The sequence below is a fragment of the Tursiops truncatus genome, chromosome 2 (genome assembly GCF_011762595.2).
Source record: "Tursiops truncatus isolate mTurTru1 chromosome 2, mTurTru1.mat.Y, whole genome shotgun sequence".
In the NCBI taxonomy this organism is placed as follows: domain Eukaryota; kingdom Metazoa; phylum Chordata; class Mammalia; order Artiodactyla; family Delphinidae; genus Tursiops; species Tursiops truncatus.
In genome coordinates, this window is record NC_047035.1 from 148,970,170 (window position 1) to 148,994,827 (window position 24,658).

General features: G+C 47.2%; 1 protein-coding gene across 3 annotated transcripts in view; it reads left to right on the forward strand.

Moving 5' to 3' along the window:
• PFKP (phosphofructokinase, platelet) overlaps window positions 1–24,658 on the forward strand; it is a 102,091-nt gene that overhangs the window by 17,090 nt on the left and 60,343 nt on the right. Inside the window, exons 1-7 of one of the 3 annotated variants that reach the window (XM_073801501.1) lie at window positions 2,023–2,042; window positions 13,980–14,057; window positions 16,859–17,048; window positions 18,296–18,461; window positions 19,482–19,526; window positions 19,713–19,821; window positions 23,514–23,609. In XM_073801501.1, the coding sequence (XP_073657602.1) occupies window positions 13,992–14,057; window positions 16,859–17,048; window positions 18,296–18,461; window positions 19,482–19,526; window positions 19,713–19,821; window positions 23,514–23,609 (672 nt within the window). In that variant the 5' untranslated portion in view covers window positions 2,023–2,042; window positions 13,980–13,991. Of the gene's footprint in view, window positions 1–2,022; window positions 2,043–13,979; window positions 14,058–16,858; window positions 17,049–18,295; window positions 18,462–19,481; window positions 19,527–19,712; window positions 19,822–23,513; window positions 23,610–24,658 lie in introns of those variants that run through there. The other 2 variants (XM_019945858.3, XM_073801502.1) reach the window with 2 other exon arrangements.

Genomic DNA, 24,658 nt, shown 5'->3' on the forward strand with positions numbered 1-24,658 from the left:
TTTTCTAGAACTTCCAAAACTATGTTGAATAATAGTGGTGAGAGTGGACATCCTTGTCTCGTTTCTGATCTTAGAGGAAATGCTTTCAGGTTTTCACCACTGAGAAGGATGTTTGCTGTAGGTTTGTCACATATGGCCTTAATTATGTTGAGGTAGGTTCCCTCTATGCCCACTTTCTGGAGAGTTTTTTTTTTTATCATAAATGGGTGTTGAATTTTGTCAAAAGCTTTTTCTGCATCTATTGAGATGATCATGTGGTTTTTCTGCTTCAATTTGTTAATATGGTGTATCACGTTGATTGATTTGTGTATATTGAAGAATCCTTGCATTCCTGGAATAAAACCCACTTGATCATGGTGTATGGTCCTTTTAATGTGCTGTTGGTTTCTGTTTGCTAGTATTTTGCTGAGGATTTTTGCATCTATACTCATCAGTGATATTGGTCTGTAATTTTCTTTTTTTGTAGTATCTTTGTCTGGTTTTGGTATCAGGGTGATGGTGGCCTCAGACAATGAGTTTGGGAGTGTTCCTTCCTCTGAAATTTTTTGGAAGAGTTTGAGAAGGATAGGTGTTAGCTCCTCTCTAAATGTTTGATAGAATTCACCTGTGAAGCCATCTGATCCTGGACTTTTGTTTGTTGGAAGATTTTTAAGCACAGTTCTAATTTCATTACTTATGATTGGTCTGTTCATATTTTCTGTTTCTTCCTGGTTCAGTCTTGGAAGGTTATACCTTTCTAAGAATATGTCCATTTCGTCCAGGTTGTCCATTTTATTCGCATAGAGTTGCTTGTAGTAGTCTCTTAGGATGCTTTGTATTTCTGCAGTGTCTGTTGTAACTTCTCATTTTTCATCTCTTAATTTTATTGATTTGAGTCCTCTCCCTCTTTTTCCTGATGAGTCTGGCTAATGGTTTATCAATTTTGTTTATCTTCTCAAAGAACCAGCTTTTAGTTTTATTGATCTTTGCTGTTGTTTTCTTTGTTTCTATTTCATTTATTTCTGCTCTGATCTTTATGATTTCTTTCCTTCTACTAACTTTTGGTTTTGTTTGCTCTTCTTTCTCTAGTTCCTTTAGGTGTAAGGTTAGATTGTTTATTTGAGATTTTTCTTGTTTCTTGAGGTAGGCTTGTATAGCTATAAACTTCCCTCTTAGAGCTGCTTTTGCTGCATCCCATAGGTTTTGGATTGTCATGTTTTCATTGTCATTTGTCTCTAGGTAATTTTTGATTTCCTCTTTGATTTCTTCAGTGATCTCTTGGTTATTTAGTAACGTATTGTTTAGCCTCCATGTGTTTGTGTTTTTTACGTTCTTTTCCCTGTAATTGATTTCTAATCTCATAGCGTTGTGGTCAGAAAAGATGCTTGATATGATTTCAATTTTCTTAAATTTACTGAGGCTTGATTTGTGACCCAGGATGTGATCTATCCTGGAGAATGTTCCATGCACACTTAAGAAAGTGTAATCTGCTGTTTTTGGATGGAAATATAAATATTTATATTATAAATATAAATATTTATAAATATTTAAATATTTATAAATATCAGTTAAGTCTATCTGGTCTATTGTGTTATTTAAAGCTTCTGTTTCCTTTTTTATTTTCATTTTGGATGATCTGTCCATTGGTGTAAGTGAGGTGTTAAAGTCCCCCACTATTACTGTTACTGTCAGTTTCCTCTTTTATAGCTGTTAGCAGTTGCCTTATGTATTGAGGTGCCCCTATGTTGGGTGCATATATATTTATAATTGTTGTATCTTCTTCTTGGATTGATCCCTTTATCATTATGTAGTGTCCTTCCTTGTCTCTTGTAATATTCTTTATTTTAAAGTCTATTTTATCTGATATGAGTATTGCTACTCCAGCTTTCTTTTGATTTCCATTTGCATGGAATATCTTTTTCTATCCCCTCACTTTCAGTCTCTATGTGTCCCTAGGTCTGAAGTGCGTCTCCTGTAGACAGCATATATATGGATCTTGTTTTTGTATCCATTCAGCAAGGCTGTGTCTTTTGGTTGAAGCAATTAATCCATTCACATTTAAGGTAATTATTGATATGTATGTCCCTATGACAGTTTTCTTAATTGTTTTGGGTTTGTTTTGTAGATCCTTTTCTTCTCTTGTGTTTCCCACTTAGAGAAGATCCTTTAGCATTTGTTGTAGAGCTGGTTTGGTGGTGCTGAATTCTCTTCTGGCTTGTAGAGTTTCTGCTGCAAAATCAGCTGTTAACCTTATGGGAGTTCCCTTGTATGTTATTTGTCATTTTTCCCTTGCTGCTTACGATAATATTTGTCTTTAATTTTTGTCAATTTGATTACTAGGTGTCTCGGCATGTTTCTCCTTGGGTTTATCCTGTATGGGACTTGCCCTGCTTCTTGGACTTGGGTGGCTGTTTCCTTTCCCATGTTAGGGACGTTTTCGACTATAATCTCTTCAAATATTTTCTCATGTCCTTTCTCTCTCTCTTCTCCTTCTGGGACCCATATAATGCAAATGTTGTTGCATTTAATGTTGTCCCAGAGGTCTCTTAGGTTTTCTTCATTTCTATTCATTCTTTTTCTTTATTCTTTTCCTTGGCAGTGAATTCTACCATTCTGTCTTCCAGGTCACTTATCCGTTCTTCTGCCTCAGTTATTCTGCTATTGATTCCTTCTAGTGTAGTTTTCAGTTATTGTATTGTTCACCTCTGTTTGTTTGTTCTTTAATTCTTCTAGATCTTTGGTAAACATTTCTTGTATCTTCTCCATCTTTGCTTCCATTGTTCCCCCCCACCCCCCGAGGTCCTGGATCATCTTCACTATCATTATTCTGAATTCTTTTTCTGGAAGGTTGCCTATCTCCACTTCATTTAGTTGTTTTTCTGGGGTTTTATCTTGTTCCTTCTTCTGGTACATAGCCCTCTGTCTTTTCATCTTGTCTGTATTTCTGTGAATGTGGTTTTTGTTCCACAGGCTGCAGGATTGTAGTTCTTCTTGCTTCTGCTCTCTGTCCTCTGGTGGATGAGGCTATCTAAGAGGTTTGATGGGAGGGACTGGTGGTGGGTAGAGCTGACTGTTGCTCTGGTGGGCAGAGCTCAGTAAAACTTTAATCCACTTGACTGTTGATGGGTGGGGCTGGGTTCCGTCCCTGTTGGTTGTTTGGCCTGAGACAGTCCAACATTGGAGCCTACCTGGGCTCTTTGGTGGGGCTAATGCCGGACTCTGGGAGGGCTCACACCAAGGATTACTTCCCAGAACTTCTGCTGCCAGTGTCCTTGTCCCCATGGTGAGCCACAAACTCCCCCCCCCCGCCCCCGCCGCTGCCTCTGCAGGAGACCCTCCAACACTAGCAGGTAGGTCTGGTTCAGTCTCCCCTGGGTTCATTGCTCCTGCCCCTGGGTCCCAATGCACACACTACTTTGTGTGTGCCCTCCAAGAGTGGAGTCTCTGTTTCCCCCAATCCTGTCGAAGTCCTGCAATCAATTCCCACTAGGCCTCAAAGTCTGATTCTCTAGGAATTCCTCCTCCCGTTGCCGGACCCCCATGTTGGGAAGCCTGACGCAGGGCTCAGAACCTTCACTCCAGTGGGTGGACTTCTGTGGTATAAGTGTTCTCCAGTCTGTGAGTCACCCACCCAGCAGTTATGGGATTTGATTTTACTGTGATTGCGCCGCTCCTACTGTCTCATTGTGGCTTCTCCTTTGTCTTTGGATGTGGGGTATCTTTTTTGGTGAGTTCCAGTGTCTTTCTGTCGATGATTGTCCAGCAGCTAGTTGTGATTCTGGTGTTCTCGCAAGAGGGAGTCAGAGCACGTCCTTCTACTCCGCCATCTTGGTTCCTCCTCCCGGTTTGCTTTTTAAAACTGTGTTTCTGTGGGCTTGGGGTTTGTATTCACCTGATTTGGACAATGTTGAAACAGTGGGTCTTATCAAAGCCTTTACAGAGCTATAGTTTTGTTGTTTTCTTTTGGGATATGTTTAGGGTCAAACTGTCCTCATGCCCGTCTATCCTGGGCCTTGCCTGGCAGCCATGGCCCCACCATTAACATGGAGGGAGCACGTTAGCCACTGTGATGAACTCGCGTACCTTGCTTCTTCCCCTTCCTCTGACCTTGAAGCTGATTCTTTTCCTGCTGCTACTGGAGAGTGTGCGTGGCATACAGTTTCCTCTGCCTTTTTGTTTTATTTTACTTTGGGGAGGGGTTGCTCTGCCCTAGAAATTGACAGAAGTCACCCCAGGCTGGCCTGATGAGTGAACGTGCTTTAAACATCTGAGGGTGGAGCACCCTTAGATCAGGCTTTTCTGTTCTGAGTAATAAAATGCTTTCAGACTTGCAGTAGACGAATGTCCTTAGGCTTCCGGTTTGCAGCCTGTTCCCCAGGAAACCTTTGATCACCTAGCCCACTGCCCTTCTTGTTGCCTCCCTGGCAGAGATGAAGTTCCATCCCTACAGTGACTCATTTGATCTTCAAGACCAACTTGCAGGTCCAGGAGGGAAGGGAAGGAAGTCGGTTTAGTTACTTCATTGAGGAAGCGGACTGGTTGTGGGTGGTTCAGTTTCTCTGTGTCAGTCCTCGGTGCTGGCAGGGCTGAGATGGGAGCTCACACCCCCATCAAACCAGTGATGGGGGCATGTCTCACCCCCAGACATTGGTGCCTTGGAGACAGTCTTTGATCGTCCCGCTATTAGGGGGCTGGTGGTGCCACTGGCATCTCGTGGGCCAGGGATGCTGCTCAACATGCCACATCGCGTGGGATGCATCAGGGATGCCGAGAGTCAGTGATGCCCTGCCTTAAACCAAGGGCCACATCTGTGTTTGGCATGAAAGTCGGTGGGAGGAGTCGGGGGGTGGGGCATCTGTGGGGACTGCAACCAATGTAGTGCCTGGTCAACTTTACATCATCTTTCTCAGATCAAAGGGTTTTGTTGTTTTTGTTTTGTTTTGGTTTTAGTTTTTTATTGGCACTGTGTCCTGCGGCTGTGTCTGTATTCTGGGGACATTGTGGTATATTTTGACTTATACCTACCAGACTTTGTACATTTCAAAATGAAGGAATTGAAGGGGGATGTATCAGGTGGGACTGAGCCTACCAACACTTGGACTCCCTTTTAAGAACATTTGGGCTCACTTTGGAGAAATCTCGACACAGAGAAGCCAGACTTATTCCCACGTTGCCAACCAGAAAGGGCTCCTGGGCCCACTTTACTCATGGGTAACGGGGATCTTATTCCTGATGTCCTGGGGCTGCACTCTTCACGTCCTCTCAGGATGAGGGTGAGTGGGGGTGAGGGGACGGTCGGCCGGTGGGAGCCCCGCTTCCTGCCCACCCTCAGGTGGGCCGTAAGGCATCCTGAGTCTGAACAGATACACCCCCTTTAAGGGAGCAGGGAATTCTGTGGTTCCTCCATCAGGAAGATGCCAAAGAGAACCCTTGTGTGGAGCAGCATCGGAGTGAGTCTGATTCGCATGATAACCGCTTTACGGGCATCTCAGAGCATCCAACTGAGCACAGCCTTTGTGGGTCGGCCCTAGGAATGGTCAGAACTTTGAGGTCCGTATGTTCTGGAGGGAAATAGAAACAGCCTAGAGGTGGACACAATTGATCCGAAATCGCCTGTTAGGAGGTGATGCCGTGCTTCTCATGACACCCCCTCCCCACCCCAAAAAGAGTGATTCTAGTGAACAGGGCCTGTTGTTTACGTCCCCATGGAAGGGGGTCCTCAGTGTCAGCCTTGCCTCAGGGATCACTCAACCCAGGGCCTGGGCACTGACAGTATCAACATTATCTCCCTAAATCCAATCATCCCTTCACTACAGGTGTAACGACTCTGCATCTGTAATTCTGGAATCCAAAAATCTCTAAAACCTGCCAGTTTTTCCCGAACTCATTTGGGCAGCAATCCTTGGTGGAGCTGCATGTAACCCAGACTTGCCCTCTAGTGTGACTGTCCCCGGGGCGGTGGAGGGGGCAGGAGGGGAATGGGAAGGCTTGTTCACGCTGCTGACAGTGCCAGGTGACACGTAATGTCCATACTGCTTCTTAAAATCCCAGCCTTCAAAATTCTGGCACACTTCCCACCCCTAGGGTTTGGGGAAGCGATTGTGGACCCACATATGTAGCCAATGGCTGGGAATCAACACGTTAACCTGGCCCTGCTTCCTCGTCTGTCTGGTGAAAATCATATTTACCCTTCCTGTACTTGGAAAAAATCTGTGCACAAACCGGGCAAGGGGGCCATGATGCTACAGGTGCCTTCGACTCCTCTGGTTGTTGCCAGGCACAGAACTAGGGGCTCAGGTGAATCACTTCCCTGTGGACCGTCTCAGGACTGTGGACGTCCACATGTCTGCAGTCTGGGTCACATCCCGTCGGGCATGGCTTCCTTCCTGGCCGCAGCAGTGTTGGCACCTGCAGCTGGAGGATCTGGGGGGTTGCAGGTGCTGGGCTGTGCATCCTGGTTAGAGCCTCTGCCCACCGGAAGCCAGGACCACCCCCAAGCCCACAGCAGTGACAGCCGGAAATGTCTCCAGATGTCAGCAGATGTCCTCTAGCTGGGGACCACCATCCTATACCCACTGGGGTTCAAATTTAGAAGACGTTTGGTTTTGTGTGTTTTTTTAAAGAATCATTTGGTAATTTATCCAACACATTTGTCCATGCCTAGTCTAGTTTCTAAGTTCAGCTAGAGCTTTCCAGGTTACCAACATCAAACCAGTTAAACAGGTCAGCATCAATTATTTAAAGGGAGGTTTTTTGGCTTTTTCTTGAGTAGAAAGCATGTGGGAAGCATATTGATCGGGAAACACTGGTATTTCTGCTAAAGGTCTGGCACGGGATTTGTTCTGTCTGGCTGCCACTGGGCCTGCTGTAAATCTGGAACAAGTCTACGTGTGATACATGCCAGCCCTTGGGCGCCATTCCGGGGAGGGTTGGGGTGGGGTGTGGATTAACCCGTTCTTTCCACCTACCAAGCCACTTGTAGATTTATTTGTTTTTTCCTTTTAAGATAGGGGTTTTCCTTAGATACAGGTGCCTTAAGCTTCTTGGAGACAGTGAGGGCGAGTACATTACATACCTTTTGCAGAAGACTGTGCTCAGGGTGGACTGTCCCAGGTTTAGGTGGATGAGAATCAGGGTGGGGAGAGTCCTTAAGTTACCTGCTCTGATCTCGGCTACAGAAATAGTCTAGATGTGTTTCATTTAATATGCAGGGTCAACATCCTATTAGGTGCAGATTTTCCTGCAGATTAAAAGAAGTCATTATTCTTATTATAGCTCTTTATCTATGACTAACTTAAAAGTCTTTCCTCTTTAAAAGAACTCTAACGGCTTGGCCCTCCTCAAGCCCAGCATTTGTGAATATCAGGCCCACCCATCGTCACCCATTGAAGAAAGGTTAGGAGTAGAGCATCACTTTCAGCAGCTAATCTTCTTATTACAAACAACACATTCTAAATGGGTGAGGTGAGTCAGGACTTCCTACTGTAAAAGAACAGGGACATCAGAAAAAGATTAGGAGCTAACGTTCTGGTCTCCTCGGCCATCACAGGAGGTCCAGTGAGCGGCTTTCTCACGGGAGCCCTGGGTCCCTCTCGGACCAGCCTGGAATCTGAGCTGCACTTGGTCAGGGCCCTGAGCATCCCGGCCTGGCATCCTATGATGATGAGCAAGCTTTAGTTGTCAGTTAATAGACTGGTACCCTGTCTCCCTTCCTTGCCTCTGTTTGCCACAAAGGCACATTATTTTTCTTCTTGTATATGGTGAACTGCCCGCTTTCACAATTTTTCAAGTGAGAAATGTCACATTGTGACCAAAGGACAACAAAAACTCACTTTCCCAGCGAGGGCAGCGTGGGCAGTCCTGCCCAGAAGCTGACGTTCTGCTTTTTTTTTAATTTAATTTAATTTAATTTATTTTTTATACAGCAGGTTCTTATTAGTTACCTATTTTATACATATTAGTGTATATATCTCAATCCCAATCTCCCAGTTCATCCCACCACCACCTCCGCTCTTCTGTCGGAACCCCGGGCTCGTCCCTGCAGGGGATTCGAGCAGGAGGGAGGGAGGGAGGGAGACGCAGGTGGCTTTGCTGGGTGTCCTGTGATCCTGGGATGTGTGGGCAGGACAGATGGTAAAGCCACCCACCCACACAGAGAGCAGGTTAGAAGGTCAACTTTAGGGACGTGTCTGGCTTTGTCACCCCTTTGCTCTCGCCTGCGGTCACCACCCTCACCTGTGCCCCAATAGTTCCGTGAAGGCCAAGAGAGGTGACCAGAATCAAGTTGTCTCATTTCCTTGAGGTTTTACACGTACCATTTCTGCATTTTAACTTGTTTAAAGACAGAACTCCTTAACCACTAACCGCCTGTCTAAAAATTGTAACAGCGATGCCGGAAGGTATGGGTAGAAGCTTCTCTGTGCAGCTGGGAGAGAGGCGGTGCTGCCTGGCCCTTTGGCTGACGTGCCCCTTGCTGGATTGGTTGAGTTCTTTAAATTAATTCACAAAAGGTGGATGACCTGGGGAATGCAGGGCGAGACCTACCTTCTTGGTGACAGGCTGGCTTATGCACGCCTGGAAGAGTGAACTCTTACGGCCCTGAGCACCTTTTTTTTTTTTTATAGATATTCTCTACTTGATACCTTCCTTTCTTTTTTTTTTCTTTTTTTAAAAAATTAATTAATTTATTTTTGGCTGTGTTGGGTCTTCCTTTCTGTGCAAGGGCTTTCTCTAGTTGTGGCAAGCGCGGGCCACTCTTCATCGCAGTGCGCGGGCCTCTCACTGTCGTGGCCTCTCCTGTTATGGAGCACAGGCTCCAGACGCGCAGGCTCAGTAGTTGTGGCTCACGGGCCCAGTTGCTCCACGGCATGTGGGATCCTCCCAGACCAGGGCCCGAACTCGTGTCCCCTGCATTAGCAGGCAGACTCTCAACCACTGCGCCACCAGGGAAGCACCCTTTTTAACTGCATGCCTGCCCCCTGCCAGGTCCAGCTGAATCCTTCCCATGTGATCTGGCTTGATCCTCACACCCTCAACATCTGACTTGGGCTTAGACCACCTAGTTCTAGGAACCATTTTAGTGCCCAAGTTGCAAAAAAGATCTCCTCCCTCCCTGCCTCTGCCCTGCCAGCTGATACCACTAATTAAGTACATAATTCACTGAGAGAAGAGGGCTGGCTTATGCGACTGGCTTTGTCCTGCTGTGACTTTTGGTTTATAACATACCAGGAACTGTGTATTATGAGCTTTGGCTTAAAGAAATCTAATAGCACCAGAGGGCTCAATAAATCATTGGGTTTCCAAAAGCACAAAGTTCAGGGCTGTACCATGACTCGTAGTGTTGTAACCCGTTCAGAAGTTTGGAGTTGACCACATCTCACCAAGGACAAACCCAAAGGCATTTTCCCCAAAGCTGTGAAATCAGCACGCAGGAGTGACTTGGTTCCCTGGACCAGGGCATCTGTGCATTTAAAACCTAGTGGGGGCCGAGCAGGCTCTGGGTGAGGGAGGAAGTGTGTGATCTGAGGTTCTGCGCATGAGTCTCCTATGTGCTGAATAAACTCATGATTCCCAAACCTTGAAAACCATCAGCATGGAGAGCCGTCACCGCCTGTCTCTCCTGCACCACACCTGGCTCGGCACAGTGCACTTACCCTTGAGCAGTTCAGAGCCAACCCCTCTATGTGCTGGCTCTTAAATCCTATAAGCGAAAAGTTTATTTATTAAGGAATTGGAAAACCTTCATTCTGTAGGAAACAAACACAGGTATTTAGTTGGAACCCCTGGAGAAGTCTCTGAATGTCAGTGATAACACACTTCCAAAGTGTTTTCTAGATACTGTTATCTTTTTAGCGATTGTTTCCTCTGGTCCTTGGAATGCTTGACATTCAAACAGAGTTGCTGACTGAAGAATCCAGGATTCGGGAAAAGCATCACTAAGTTGAGAAGACATGAGGACCCATCCGACAGTTTTCTGAAACAAAAAGCCAAGACTGAACGGAGCAGAAGCATCTTACCTGGCTTCAGTGCAAGAACTGGCCTTAAAGCTTCTGTATTTAATGCAACTAATTCAGTGGGCTATAAGTAGAAAGGACTAGAGGCGGGCTATTAGACTTTGTCTCTTTGAAAGTAATCAGAAAAATGAAGGCAAAGTTGCCATCAGGCAGAGTTAAAATACCAGTAATTTTCTTTCACCTTCACCTTTGTCTTCAATTGGTATATATTGCAAATATCTTTTTTAAGTTTTATTAAAGTATAATCGATATACAAAGGACTGTACATAGTAAATATGTACGGTTTGAGTCTGGACAAATGCAAACACTAGTGATACCATAATTATATATAGATACATACCTCCCAGAAAAAATGAAAATAAGATAAATTAAAATTTTTTTAAAGCCAACTTTGTTAGAGCATAAAACTGTAATTTTTCTCTCAGAATGAGATAAATTAAAAATAAATTTTTTTAAAAAGCCAACTTTGCCATAGCACAAGATCGTAATTTCCCTCTGGGTCTTTAATTTTAAACAGTTCACCTGCGATTTCTTATAAGCGAAAGCCACCCTCAGGTGGACTAACTCTTACCCTATTTAGAACAGATTTGACAAATGCCTATAAATACCCCTACATGTGGCAGCCTCTCCTACATAATCCTTTGAGAGACTGTGCCTGTTTTGCTCAAAACAATCCCAGACAAGAAGTCAAGATGTTTTCAGAGCCTCTGGCATGTTCTTAGACAGATCAGCGCTGGATTTGATACCACCAGCCGAGGGTCTCCTGGGGTCCCCTTATGAACCAGGACCAACGAGACAGTGTTACTTTTGGTCCAAAGCTAAGCATGGCTGCCAGTGTCTTACGGTTTGCCTTTCTTGTGTGAATCGTAGAACTGGCTCGGAAGGCGGATCCTAAAACAGAATTTGAGAAAGTATTTTGGGCTCTGGCTGTGTCACAGTGAGTGTTCAACCTTCTAAGGAGACTTGCAAAACCTCCTCTGAATTTGTAAATCATGGTACATTTGTGTGAAACTAGTCTCCCTCACTTAGTAACATCTTCTGTGTTAGCAAAAGACAACTTAAAACTGTAGTTGGTAGTTGTTATTCAGATGTTCCATGGGCCTAACAACTTCACAAACTACAGTGAGTGAGTCATTTCCTATGACCCAGCCCATGGGCACAATAGAGAGCTGCTTTGAGTGCAACACTCGCAAAATCATCCACTTTCTTAGTCACTTTCTTTATTGTATGTATTTAGGCTACACAAAATAAGCAGATTCTTTCTGGAGAACATTTTACTTCTCAGAATAAGCGTTCCGGTCTGGAGAACGGTTTGCCATGTTCTCACTGTAGGAGCAAAGGGATTTGCAGATGTTTTTTATTAGATCCGTATTTAAATTCTCAGAAATAATCAAGGGAAAGGAAATGTTTCCATTCCCCATAGGGCAGGTATTAAGCAGCTAACCGTCCCGGTGCTTGGCTAAGAAGCAGGTGCTGCTGGAATCATCTAAAAGTTGCTGCTGTCACCTGCACGGCTGACACGGCCCCACGGCAGTCCCTGACCCTGTAGCTATGTCGACGTCATCCTTGTAAGCATCCTTGTAGGAAACTAGGGGACGGGTTCCCTAGTCTCTTTATTTACCTAGGGCTGAGTGTGCAGAAATCTCCCCGGTGGCTATCAGTGTGAAGGCATTAGAAGATTTTCACTATCTGTTTTGTCAAGGCCTTCGGGTCAGCCCAGTTCCCCATCCTGCTCTGCCAGAGTCGGTCTGGTTTTGTGCCAGCTGTTCGGACTGAATTACCGTCAAGTTTCCTCTCATTCTCAGAAGCACTTGGGTTTGGATGATTAAACATCACCCCTCCCTGCAGGGTGCATGTCAGCACAGCAGCCGAAGGTCTGAAACTTGGCCCCAGGTCCCGGGGCTGCTCGCCTTCTCCTTCCCTGCCTCCCAGGCATCTTGGAAACGAACGTCCACTGACTGTGGTTTGTTCAGTTGCCCTGTGCACGCAGGGTGAGCGTCATTCCCACCAGAGGCCTGGGAGTCTGGAGGAGGGAGAGGTCGTTGAAAGGGCAGCCCTAAAGCCACATTCTCCCTCTCTCTCCTGTCTATCCTCTGCCAGTATCTCTGATCCAAGTCACCTGTCACCTACTGTCGGTTATCTGTCCGCCACTGTCTAGCTGCCTATCATCTGTCTGTCTACCTATTTTTAATATTCTGTGGAAAGAAGCTCCCTGGGGGCCACTTAGAAGAGGAGAGGATCTTGTTTTGCTCCCACTCCTGGAGCGGCAGGGTGGTCTGCAGGCCAGCCTGTCCCAGGTAGCTTACATGCCGGGATGCAACTTAAACAACACCTCTGATAAGTGCTCCCTCTCGGGGGGATGGGGGTGCTGGATCACATCACACTCACGCTTGTCACCCTTGCCCTCCATGGTAACAGCCATACCAGGCTCAGTACTTTAAATGGAACAGGCTAAAAATGTACACCGTCTACGGTTTCCAGAAAGAAGGGAGATGGGGACAGAAAGATAAAAGCGATCTTAGAGTTGGACCGAGGTGTGTCTGGAGGAAGTTCCACTGCTTCTCCGTGAAGGCCAGGCTGTGGGAGTCCCTGTCCCAGCCCATCCTGAGGCCGAGGGAGCGTCTGTCACGTGTGTAGCACTAGACTGTACACACACACATGGGTATAGATGTATTTCTATACAATATTGATATTATATGTATTATATTGTAATTAATATAATGTGTGTAATATAATTATACTGTATATAATGACTGATATTTATTATATATAATGTATCAATATATAAATACATATGTGCATGTGTGTATAGTCTTGTGTTAATATGTGACAGCTAGGAAAGGGAACGAGCATGGAATCAAATAGAAAAGAGAGAAGCTGAGAGCAGGTTCATTTACAAAAGTTTATGATATATAATATGTGTATATTATATATGAAATATATAAATAAATGTCTATAATCTAGTGTTAGGTTTTATAACATAGTGTTATACATAAGAATTATAATGTCATATATCATATGTATTATATTTTGTTGGAAATTTTACACCTATAAATATGCAAATTGATCACCCATAAAGGTGGCTGCACTGTTGATTAATTTTTGCTCCATACTCCATGGGCTGTTTCATTTTTAAAAATCTGTATTCCTTTTTTTCCTTCCCTCTTGACTTTCACTAGGCAGGAGATAGGAATCCACAACAATAATCTATTATGATAAACTTTTCTAAATGGCTAATGCCTATTCCTTTTCAGGGGTAAATGCCCTGGAAGGTGAGTCACATAGATAGAGATGCAAATGAACATTTCTGTCATTCCTTTTTTTTTTTAAAAAAAAAAAAAAAGTATTTATTTGGCCGTGCCAAGTCTTAGCTGTAGCGCAGGATCCTTCTTGATCTTGGACAATCTGTGAGGAGAATGAGATGCATTTAGAGTTGAAATGTAATTGTCTTTGGTCAAATGTGCATCGTCGTCCAGATTTACTCAGGGTCTCCCCTCAGTGTAGTAAACTGGCACTAGTTGGAAGGTAAGGAAGATGAGGATGGGGTGACATCCAGCTGTGCTTTTAGACCCTATTTCACGTGTGTGGAGAGTCGCGGATTACCCGGCAGATGCTTTCCTGTACGCGGTGTGATTGACACCACTGCTCTCCGTGAGTTTGTGTTGAGTCACCAACAGTGTTAGGGTAAATACGTCCCTTTTCAATCTCTCAGGAGCCAGTAGACACCAGGCAAACTATCTGACTCCCTGGGCTACTCTGGATGAGTCTGGGTGGAAATTCCCAGTGTTGGAGTTGAAACTGAAGAGGCTTTCCCACAATGTAGGGCTTGGAAGGAGCACTAGTGTTACGCTGTGTTCTCTCACCACGGGGCTCTTAGGAATTTGGATTCATTGTCATCGGAGTTTCCATTTTACGTAACTCATGGATCAGTTAATGTCTCAACACAGTTGAACCCAGTCTTAAAAAGATGTTCCTTCCCTCCCCCAGGGTTACCAGGGCATGGTGGATGGTGGCAGCAACATTGTGGAAGCCGACTGGGAAAGTGTCTCCAGCATCCTGCAAGTGGTACGTGCTGAGCTTCCATCCTGCTTCTCTCTCTGAGTAACTCTTCGGTTTGAAACCTCTTGTGCTTATGCTCCAGTAATACCTACAACAGATTAAAGTGCTGCCTGGCATCATTCTTATCTACTCGCATGGAAAGATAACATTCTTAATTTGCCATTTAATTAAATTTTTTAAGAAGCTCTACGTCATGCACACTAAGGAATTATCCTTGCAAGAAAAAGTTACATGGGATGGCTAGTGGCACTTGAAGGGGGAGATCTGGTATCTTTTTAGAGCAGATTAACGTTGAGGCAGTTTTGGTTTGTTGGTGCTGTGTGTTTAGCGGCAAATCTCCTTGCCTGTTGGGTTTTGGGAGTCATTTGGCATCAGTGTGACAAAGCATGGGAGAGATCCCGACTGGCAGCCTCCAGGGGCTGTGGATTTAGTGGGAACACAGCATCCCTGTTCTGCCCTGACCCAGACAGGGCTGATTTCCTTGGTGTGCACAAGGATGAAGTAATCACTTCAGGCGAAACAGTTGCTCACGTGGAACTTAAAGGAACCTCTTGCCTGAATATTTCATGCGTAATAAATTCCTGGAACAATGTAGCTTAGTGAAGACTCCAAGTCAGTTGAGAAATAAAGAGATTACATGGAAGGAATGGATTTCATGAAAAGCTCTTGCGATTTGATCTTTTGAAATGTATGTATTCATGTGTGACTCATGTTGAGTATTTTTTTAATTGAAAGAAAAGAGATCGGTCCCATTCCCTCTGAAGGTGCTAGTGCAACAGAAGAAGGGATGAAAAAATATGGTATATAGATATAAACGGAATATTATTTGGCCGTTAAAGAGGAAGTCCAGCAATGTAGGACAAGATTGAGGACATTATGTTACATGAAACAAGCCAGACACAGAGAGACAAACCCTGCATGATCTCACTGATACATGGATCTAAACAAGGCAAACTCAAGAGAAACAGAGTAGAATGGTGGTTGCCAGGGACTGAGGGGGTTGCAGAAGTGCTGGTCAAAGGACACAAGCTTCCGGATCTAATGTACAGCGTGGTGACGGTAGTTAACACTACCGTATTATATACTTGCAAGTTGCTAAGAGACTAATGTTCTCACCACACACACACACACACACACACACACACACACACAGAGGTAACCAGATGAGGTGATGGAGGTGTTAATTAGTTTGATCATGGTGATCATTTCACAATGTGCACCAATATTGAGTTATCATGTTCTATACCTTTAAAAATATAACCATCCTGTATTATATATTCGAAGGTTCTCACCACAGAAAGGTAGCTATGTGGATTGATAGAGGTATTAACTAATCTTACGGTGGTCATCATTTCACAATATATACATGTATCAAATCATCACAGTGTGCACCTTAAACTTACAAATGTTGTATGTCAATTGCATCTCAGTAAAGCTGGGGGGGGCGGGGGCGGATGCTAGTGGGGTGTGAGTTGAAATGCCGTCACAGACTCTTAAGTCTGCACTTGAGGCTTTTTGCTCTACTACTCCTAAGAAGAGGCTGAAGGTTGGAGGTTGGACAACCATGGATACTTAGGTAGAGTAATATTTGCAAAAAGTCAGGACATTGTCATCTGAATTCCAGACAGGAAACCCACGTGTGAGGAGAGCATTTCCCCTCTACTATGGTGATTGTGAAGAAAGATACGAAATACAAGTATGGTTGGGGTGTGTGTGTGTGTGTGTGTGTGTGTGTGAGAGAGAGTGAGTGTGAGAGACAGAGAGAGAGAGACTGGTATCCACTTCTTTGCAACCTACTCGGTCCTGGGTTTCATTCCTGGGGCCCTGTCCATGTTATCTCCTCAATGTTTATGGGTTGCTGACTTCCCGTTGATAGAAATTATGTGACCTTCTAATTGCTCTTGGTCAAATCAAAGTCCAGAGGACTGGCTTATCTTTGCTCTGCACCCTGCACCTTCTACCCAGGCTTCCCGGTGCTGTGCCAGGTCCTGACGTCACCCCTGTCACACTGACCGTCATCATTAACCCAGGATCACTTCTGCTGATGGGCACCTTGCTTTATGAAGCAGGCGTGCACTTGGAAGGTCATGCACAAACTGAAGTTTTATCAGTGTGTGCAGGGTTTGTGTAAAGGCATCCTGAATTTTTCTATATACAACTAGGGATCCTTTGCTTTTGAAAAACAAAGTATGAAAAATCATGATGTCTCTCTCCCGGAAGTTTGGATAATCCAGCTAAGATTTAAGCTTGAAAAAGGGGTGTGGGCAGGGAGGGGTGGGGCAGATCTCATGCAAAAATAAATCCCTTTGGCTCACAGATTTCTACTTTGCTGGCACTCGTGGGGAGCCCTGACTAACAGAAGGGGAGTCTTATTACCTGGGGCCGCTGGACACAGTGCTTCTCTGGCTGTGGCTGTTGACCGGCCTCGGGCCCGTCTTAGGCTCAGAGAGTGTGCGGGGTCCAGCCCTCCCTGTGCTGGAGCAGCTTCCCCACGGGACAGCTGTTGTTACCTTGCAGACTCTTCAGCTCCACGCATTTAGCTGATGGCTGCCGTTCATCCTTGTTTCCGTCCCCGACTCTGTTTCCCTTGGGAATGATGCAGTGTCTTTAGCCATTGAATTCTGGGGTAGAGCTAAAAATGGGAAAACTCTAAACTTTCACAGTTGATCGATTCAAAAGATGAAAAGGAAGGAAACCTACGCCTTGAAAGTCCTGTGGTTTTACATCAGCACTCACATGCACCAATCTGTCCATCTTTCTGTCCAGATGGGAGGAAACAGATAAACACGGTTTTCTTTCTTTTCCAGGGAGGGACCATTATTGGCAGCGCCCGTTGCAAGGACTTCCGTTCTCGGGAAGGCCGCTTGAAGGCTGCTCATAACTTGCTTCAGCTGGGCATCACCAACCTGTGTGTGATCGGCGGGGACGGGAGTCTCACCGGGGCCAATATCTTCCGGAAGGAGTGGAGTGGGCTGCTGGAGGAGCTGGCCCGGGAGGGTGTGTCTCTGTCTCCACGCACATTACTCTCGTAGGGCTCTGTCTCCCCATCCCCTCAGAGAGCTTTGAGTTCATACATTCTGCCTGCTTAACTGTCCCAGAGGTATTTGCTGCTGGTGGCGATGCAGATCTTACAGTCGCCACCTCAGTACTTATATTTGTGCCTCAAATGATGACAGTAATGGTAATAAGAATAACATTCATTCCGCCATCCTACGTGCCAGGCATGGCTCCACTTTTGACATAGGCGGTTTTGTGCACTGCTCGTGACGACCATCTGAGAGGGTTTGTATCGATCCCCACTTTACAGAGGAGGGTCAGAGGCTCGAGGCGAAGCCAAACAGCCATGTGTGTGGCTCTGGCTCACACCTGTCCTCAGACGCCCATGGCTGCCCCCCCCAGCTCCCCTGGGGTCTTTCTATCAGTTGTTACAAGACTTAAATTTAGATGGTAACGACCTGCTGCTGGATGGTCCTTTATCATAGGAAGGGATTTTCAAGAAACCTATATATTCTGTGGTTTTTGTCTTTTAAACATGTTGTTACAAAATTCCACTTTAATATAAAATATGGCCAGTGGAAGCAAATTGAACTAATAGCAACCTTATGAAAAGTGTAAACTTGCGCTAAAGCGATGACCCCAAGTTCTGTGACATCTGTTTGGGGAATGGAGAGGGGCTGTCAGACGCCAGCAGCAAAGGACCTAACGATGTCTCTGCACCGTGCTCTGGTGTAAGGCGCCTGGGGTGGTAACTCAGGAGAGGGATAGCTGCCTCCCCCTTGACCTTGACCTTTCTGGTCCCATTTAAGCAGCTCTACCATCCCCGGTGGTCTTTCCTGAGAGCGCTAAGTAGATCTCTACCAACTAATTAGCCCCCATGGGCCTGTAAGGAGTCAATATACCAGCTGTACAATGTTCTTTCAGACTTAGATCTGGGGTGGTGACGTGTCTTATTCGGAGCCAGGCTGTTTTCCAAGGCTGTTGCCAGACAGAAGTCATTGTATCCACTGATTGCAGCGTGCGATCCTTCCTTCCTTTAATTTTTACGCCTGGGTCGGTGTTCTTGTCTGGGTGTCAAATGACTGCTCCTATCTTGTCCCCAGCTCCACCTTTGTGTGGCTTTTCTCTCCGTCAGTATGCAGGATCAGGTCGTGTACAGATCTGATGCAGTGGGTAGGAAACCCATGTCGAAGTGTGCATTCCCCCCTCCCCGTGTCATGCTGGGCATGCGGCTTGTCCCTCCACAGGCAAGATCAACACGGAGGAGGTGCAGAAGCACGGGTACCTCAACGTGGTGGGGATGGTGGGCTCCATCGATAACGACTTCTGTGGCACCGACATGACCATCGGCACGGACTCTGCCCTGCACCGCATCATCGAGGTGGTGGACGCCATCATGACGACTGCCCAGAGGTGGTGGCCATGGGGACCCGGTGGGCGGGCGGGCGGGCAGGCGGCCCTGGGCTTGAGACATGGGCTGCGGAGACCTCAGTGCCTGCTCTGGAAGGTTCCACAAGCCTTGTCACTTGATATTAGAAACAATTTTGTATTGGTTTGCTTTTTATTTTCAATTTTCAAAAGTCACTGCTTCCCAATTGTAAAAGAAAAAAGTGTTCATTGGAGAGAATTTAGAAAAAAGAAAAAGACAAAGCAGTACATAAAGTCCCACCCAAAGCTCTCCTGCAGGAATCACAGAAAGTAAAGCCCCAAGTTTGCACAGCTGTCATCAGAGCTGGGCGAGCATCCCACCTGTTCCGCTTCTCACCTGTGGGTTTCCCAGCATGTAGATGAGGCAGAGACCTTCTGTCCCCGTGCTGTGGACTCATGGCAGAACCTTTACCATAATGCCTTCTGTGGAGCCCTTGGGTTTCCGAAGCACTTTCACGAAAGCCACGTGAGAGAGGAAATGGAACACGTGCCTCCATTTCGTGGATGAGGCACTTGCCACTGTCTCAGGGCCACGCCCAGTGGAACTGCGACCGGTGGCAAACCATGTCCCCTTCGGGTTCCCAGGGTCACTGGTGGCGGTTAGTTTCCCGTTTGTGGAAAGGCTGTGGTCCCCGGGTGTGGACCTGACTCTGTGACTGTCGTGTCCTGCCTTGCTGCGGGCGGTCTCCAACCCATGGTTGTGGCCCGAGAAGCAGCTGACGCTGCCCAGCAGAGCCGTTGTCTTGGGAAGAGCACACACGTGTCCTGGTAGCATGAGCGTGTCTGGCATAAGCACACCTGCTGTAAAACACAACCGGGAGGTGCTTCTCACTGCTGCAGCCCCTTTGCTGGAAAAAGCTTGAAACACACTCACAATAGCATTTGCTTGTGTAGAAAGTGGGTCATTTGCGGGGCAGCTCAGGTACCTGCTGGAAACACAAAGCAGGTGTTTCTGTTTGCTTTCCCGGTTGTGCTAAGTGGATGTTTCCTTTATCTCTTTTCCAGCCACCAGAGGACCTTCGTCCTGGAAGTCATGGGGAGGCACTGCGGGTACGTATGTGCGGATGTGACGGGGATGGAGAGGACCGATAGCACAGTCCCTGCGGGGCCCTGCACCCTAGCACGAAGGTGCCAGGAAGTGTTCCCAAGGAGCCAACGGCGTCCTGTCTGCCGGGGCCGGCCCTGAGCTCAGGGTGCCCTGAGCAGCCCCACGAGGTCATTGCTGTCTCCGTGCAGGTACCTGGCCCTGGTGAGTGCGTTGGCCTGTGGGGCCGACTGGGTGTTCCTTCCAGAATCTCCACCAGAAGAAGGTTGGCAGGAAAACATGTGCATCAAACTCTCAGAGGTAAACCCACGTTTCGCCTCTCTTAACTGCCAGTGATTCTGGTTGCGCTGCCCCGGCCGTGATTTGCGGTGACTGTTAGCATGTTCGGTTTGGATGGAGTTTTAGACAGGTGACAGCTTTCTGCTCAAAGTGGCTTCAGGCTGGTTGCTGGGGGCTTCGACCCCTCACGCGTCCATCCACCTCCCACTGTTGCAAAGAGTGATTCGAGGGAAAACAGCTGAAGCTTTTGTGTTTCTCGTGTAAAGCAGCAGCTACAACTGTAAACAGAAGAGGTGATGTGAGAGTCCAGGGTCTGGGGAACATGCTGCCTCCCTGACCCCACGTAACAGGGACAGGAGACCTGTGTGTTGACTCCATCCGACTCCCCCATCTTGCCGTGTGGCACACGTGGTGACAGCTCCTTCCGCTGTGGGGTCCCCACCATGCTGGCCTTGCTGTGGGTGGGCCTGCTGTCTCCTCTGAGCCAGGCTTTTCCTTCCTTCTGTCTGCGGGTTGGGCTTGTGTTTCACCCCGTGGAATATCAGTGTCGGGCAGATTTCCTCTAGTTAAGGCTTCTAACTAAGGCATGCGAGGCCTCGTAGAAAACAACGGTTAGCATTCGGGACAGAAATCCCAATGCGTATTGAATTTCCCTTCTCTTATTTTCATAACCATCTTATCGCTGTTCCATAGGCAATAAAGTAAACATATGGCAGAGGTTAATTATCGTTGCATTCAGCAAACACGTAAACATGGCATATAGCCAGGACCCACGTTTCTTAAGATATGGCCATTGCCTTCAAAGGGATGGGTTCCAAGAAAGGAATTCCAGCAACAAATCAAATAAGCTTTGCTGACCCAGAACCTCTGTAAGAAACTGTTGGTAAAGCTGTCCTTTTACTAGGAAGAATCATGCACCCTTTTGAGGCTGGAGCTCTAGGCTGCAGCAGGCCAGGGGCACGTCCCAGGGATGACTATGACCATTGAAGTAACAAACGAGTTCATTATCTCTTGGTTCTGACCTGGGGACCTGGGCGGCATGCTGTGCCGGCCAGCTGGTGTGGGAAGGTACGTGGCTGGTTGCAGGAGCCAAGCACTGGCCCTCCTGTTAGGCAGGCCCTTCATCGTGGTGCTGAGGACATCCACTTAATTGCCATTCCACGGGGCATTACTTGAGGGACGTGCCTGTCCCTGCATCTGTCCCTTCTCCTCCCGAGTCCCTGCCCTCGTTGACAGTGACACTACACAGGCCAAGGTCTAATGCCCTTAGAGAGCCGGAAGCACCCTGGCTGTGAGGAAGCGCCTGGCTGGTCAGAAGATCAGCAGTGAGGCCGTGGGGCTGATTTTTAGGTTTCTCCATTATTTCTGTAACTGTGTGGTCTGATCTGCAAACCTCCTTGAGTTTCGGACATTGTAAAGTGCCCTGTCAGCTAGGACGTGTTGGGATTCCCCCTTAAGCGTTGGCAGAGTTAGGACTAATGGCTTAAGCTCACTTGGGTGGAAACACTCGATATTGTAGTGCCTGTCATTAATTTTTATTGGTTATCAGTGTAGCACTGTGAGAGTTTCTCTAAACACCTTACCAGATAATTGGCCCAGGAAGCAAGCCCCAGAGCATCCCCCAGTCATGGGCATTTCGGTATAAAGTTGGAAAGGACTCGGGGGTATCAGAAGTCCCAGGGCTGGATCCTGGCTCTGCCAACCATGGAGCAAATGATGTTTGGTCAGACGACCTCCCCTTCATGTCCTAAGTTCCTCAGCTGTAACTCAGGGTCATGCTGCTGCTCCTTAGAGATTTTGTGAGGATTCAGTGAATGAGTGACTCCATCCGGGTGGGGGACCAGGAGGCAGTCAATGAACTACACAGACAAGCTGGCTGTCTTCCCACCTGAGTGGATAGGTGACCCCATTATTTGTTTATTTTTTTATAAGTTTATTTATCTTTGGCTGCGTTGGGTCTTCGTTGCTGTGCCGGGGCTTTCTCTAGTTGCAGCGAGCAGGGGCTACTCTTCGTTGCGGTGTGCGGGCTTCTCATTGCGGTGGCTTCTCTTGTTGCGGAGCATGGGCTCTAGGCGTGCGGACTTCAGTAGTTGTAGCTCATGGGCTTCAGTAGTTGTGGCTCATGGGCTTCAGTAGTTGTGGCTCGCGGGCTCTAGAGTGCAGGCTCAGTAGTTGTGGCGCACAGGCTTAGTTGCTCCACGGCATGTGGGAACTTCCTGGACCAGGGCTTGAACCCATGTCCCCTGCATCGGCAGGCGGATTCTTAACCACTGCACCACCAGGGATGACCCCGACCCCATTATTTTTTTTTAGCCACTTTGGAATATTGTATTGTATGGATGAAATATGGCTATTTGGCCAATTCCATATTTGTGGACCAGTCATTACTTCCATTTTTGCTCTTTCAAGTGATGCTAAAATAATCATTCTTGTTGTCGTATCTTTATACCTTTTAGAAAGTACTCTGATTAATAAGTTCTTCAAAGTGTAGCACATTTTGGGACTTTCCTGGTGGTCTAGTGGTTTCACTAGACCTTTCACTGCAGGGGGCACTGGTTTGATCCCTGGATGGGGAACTAAGATCCTGCATGCCACGCGGTGTGGCCAATAAAAAAAAAAGTGTAGCAAATTTAACATCTATCATAAACCAACAAGACAGCATGTGTGTTTGTGATGCAGGACGGGCCGAGCCCTCTTGGCTGACATTCTCAGGTGCTGCCCACTCTGGGCTCACTGCCCCACACAGCTCACACCCCCCAGAGGAGGGTCCTTGACTGGGGACTTGAGGGAGAACAGACTCACTGAGAGTGATTTGGGGCATCACAGGATGCTGGCCGTGAGCCTGGGAGCACTGCGGACCCCAGTGTTGGATGCTGCCAGCCTGGCTGTTCCTGCAGGGCGGCTCCGACCCCGCCTGAGCCCACATTCCCCTCTGTGCCCCTCCTGCCCAGGCCTGGGGCTGGCGCTGCCCATCACAAAGGCGAAAATCAGTTTTTAAGCACTGATTTTTTGTTTTTTAAATAAATGTATTTATTTATTTTTGGCTGTGTTGGGTCTTTGTTTCTGTGGGAGGGCTTTCTCCAGTTGCCGTGAGTGGAGGCCACTCTTCATCACGGTGCGCGGGCCTCTCACTGTCACGGCCTCTCCCGTTATGGAGCACAGGCTCCAGACGCGCAGGCTCAGTAGTTGTGGCTCACAGGCTTAGTTGCTCCGCGGCGTGTGGGATCTTCCCAGACCAGGGCTCGAACCCGTGTCCCCTGCATTGGCAGGCAGATTCTTAACCACTGCGCCACCAGGGAAGCCCTAAGCACTGATTTTTATTCCCCATTATTTCTGTAACTGTATGGTCTTATGTGCAAACCTCCTTGAGGTGAGGTGGCAGGAAGCTCTGCCTTCCGGGGGAGTTCTTGGGCCTGGTTTGCAGTAGAGAGCCCCCTCCCCGGAGAGCCCAGCCTCGGAGCTCATCACCGTCCGGGGGTCGGGGTCAAAGGCAGCGGGGGCCGGCCTCTGCCTGTGGTGATGTCACAGCAGCTTCTGTGTCTGCAGTCCTGTCCCACCTGCTTACCTTGACCTGCCTGTGTCCTTAAGAACCACCTATGAAATCAGGTGACCATTTCTCCCTGGAGAGAGGCCAGTTCAGGTGGGGCAGAGGCCCCTGTTGTGTCGTTAAGAATGGTTTAGGCATTTGAGGATTTCATCTTTTGTTTCCTTAGAACCGTGCCCGGAAAAAAAGACTGAACATCATCATTGTGGCCGAAGGAGCCATTGACACCCAAAACAAAGCCATCACCTCTGAGCAAATCAAGGAGGTGAGTGTCTCAGGCTTCTCACCCCCCGAGCCTGTCTAGAAACGGGAGACTTAGACACCCCGGGCAGGGCGGGAGTCTGGAACCATGCGCTATTATTGAAAGTTTTTTTGTTCTTCTTGTTCATTAAAAATATTTTCGTAATGGCTCATAACTTTATTGGCATCAGAATCATACAGCTCCTGGCTTCTGGTGAGCCCCTGCCTCTGGAATACTGTTGGGAATATTCCCAGAGGCCCCGGGCTCCCCCGACAGAGACAGAGGAAATGCAATCGGGTGGGGTTAGAAGGTTCCAGCTCTGGGTGGCGGCTGCCCGGGAGCTAGGAGGTCAGCAGAGTTCCGTCTCCCACCGGAGCATCAGCTGAGCATGGCCTTATTCACAGAGAAAGCCGCTCGGCTGGCCTTAGTCACTGCTCCTCCACCCTGCATGGAGGCTGACCCCGCAATCCTGTTGCCCGAGTCCTGTTGGGCTTGGTCGGCGGGTGCTGGCTTGTCTGGCCCAGGAGGGATCTGCTGTGCTCCCCGGTTGCCCAGGTAACTGGGCAGGTTCTGGACACAGTGCTGGGGAGACAGACTCAGGCTCTGGTGGAAGCCGCCCATCAGGGCAAAGGACATCATCACCTTGGCTTTGCAAGTTGGTTTCTCTGATGCCTTTTACGTATTCCCTGACCAGCTTTTCACCTGATTATCAAAATATCTGTGAAAGTCATCTGCCAGTATTTACAGAAGTAATCAATACAGTCAGGGCAAAGATATTCCTTCCCACTTAACTGAAGTTGAGATTGGATTGTGGAATATTAGAGCCAAAAGGGACCATGGAATTCCTGTGACCCAGCCCCATCATTTTTATAAAGTAAATGAGGGCCAGTCAAGGCAGGTAGCCTGTCCCGGCCACTGGCTGGGTTCACCTGGGCCCTGGACTGAGGGGACGCTTTGATTTTACTGTGTCATGCTTTTCAAATACAACCTTACAAATTCAAGGTGATTTCAGGGAAATGTTTAGATTTTTACAAAGTATATGCTTGAAATACAAGCTATAGAAACAGTGTTTT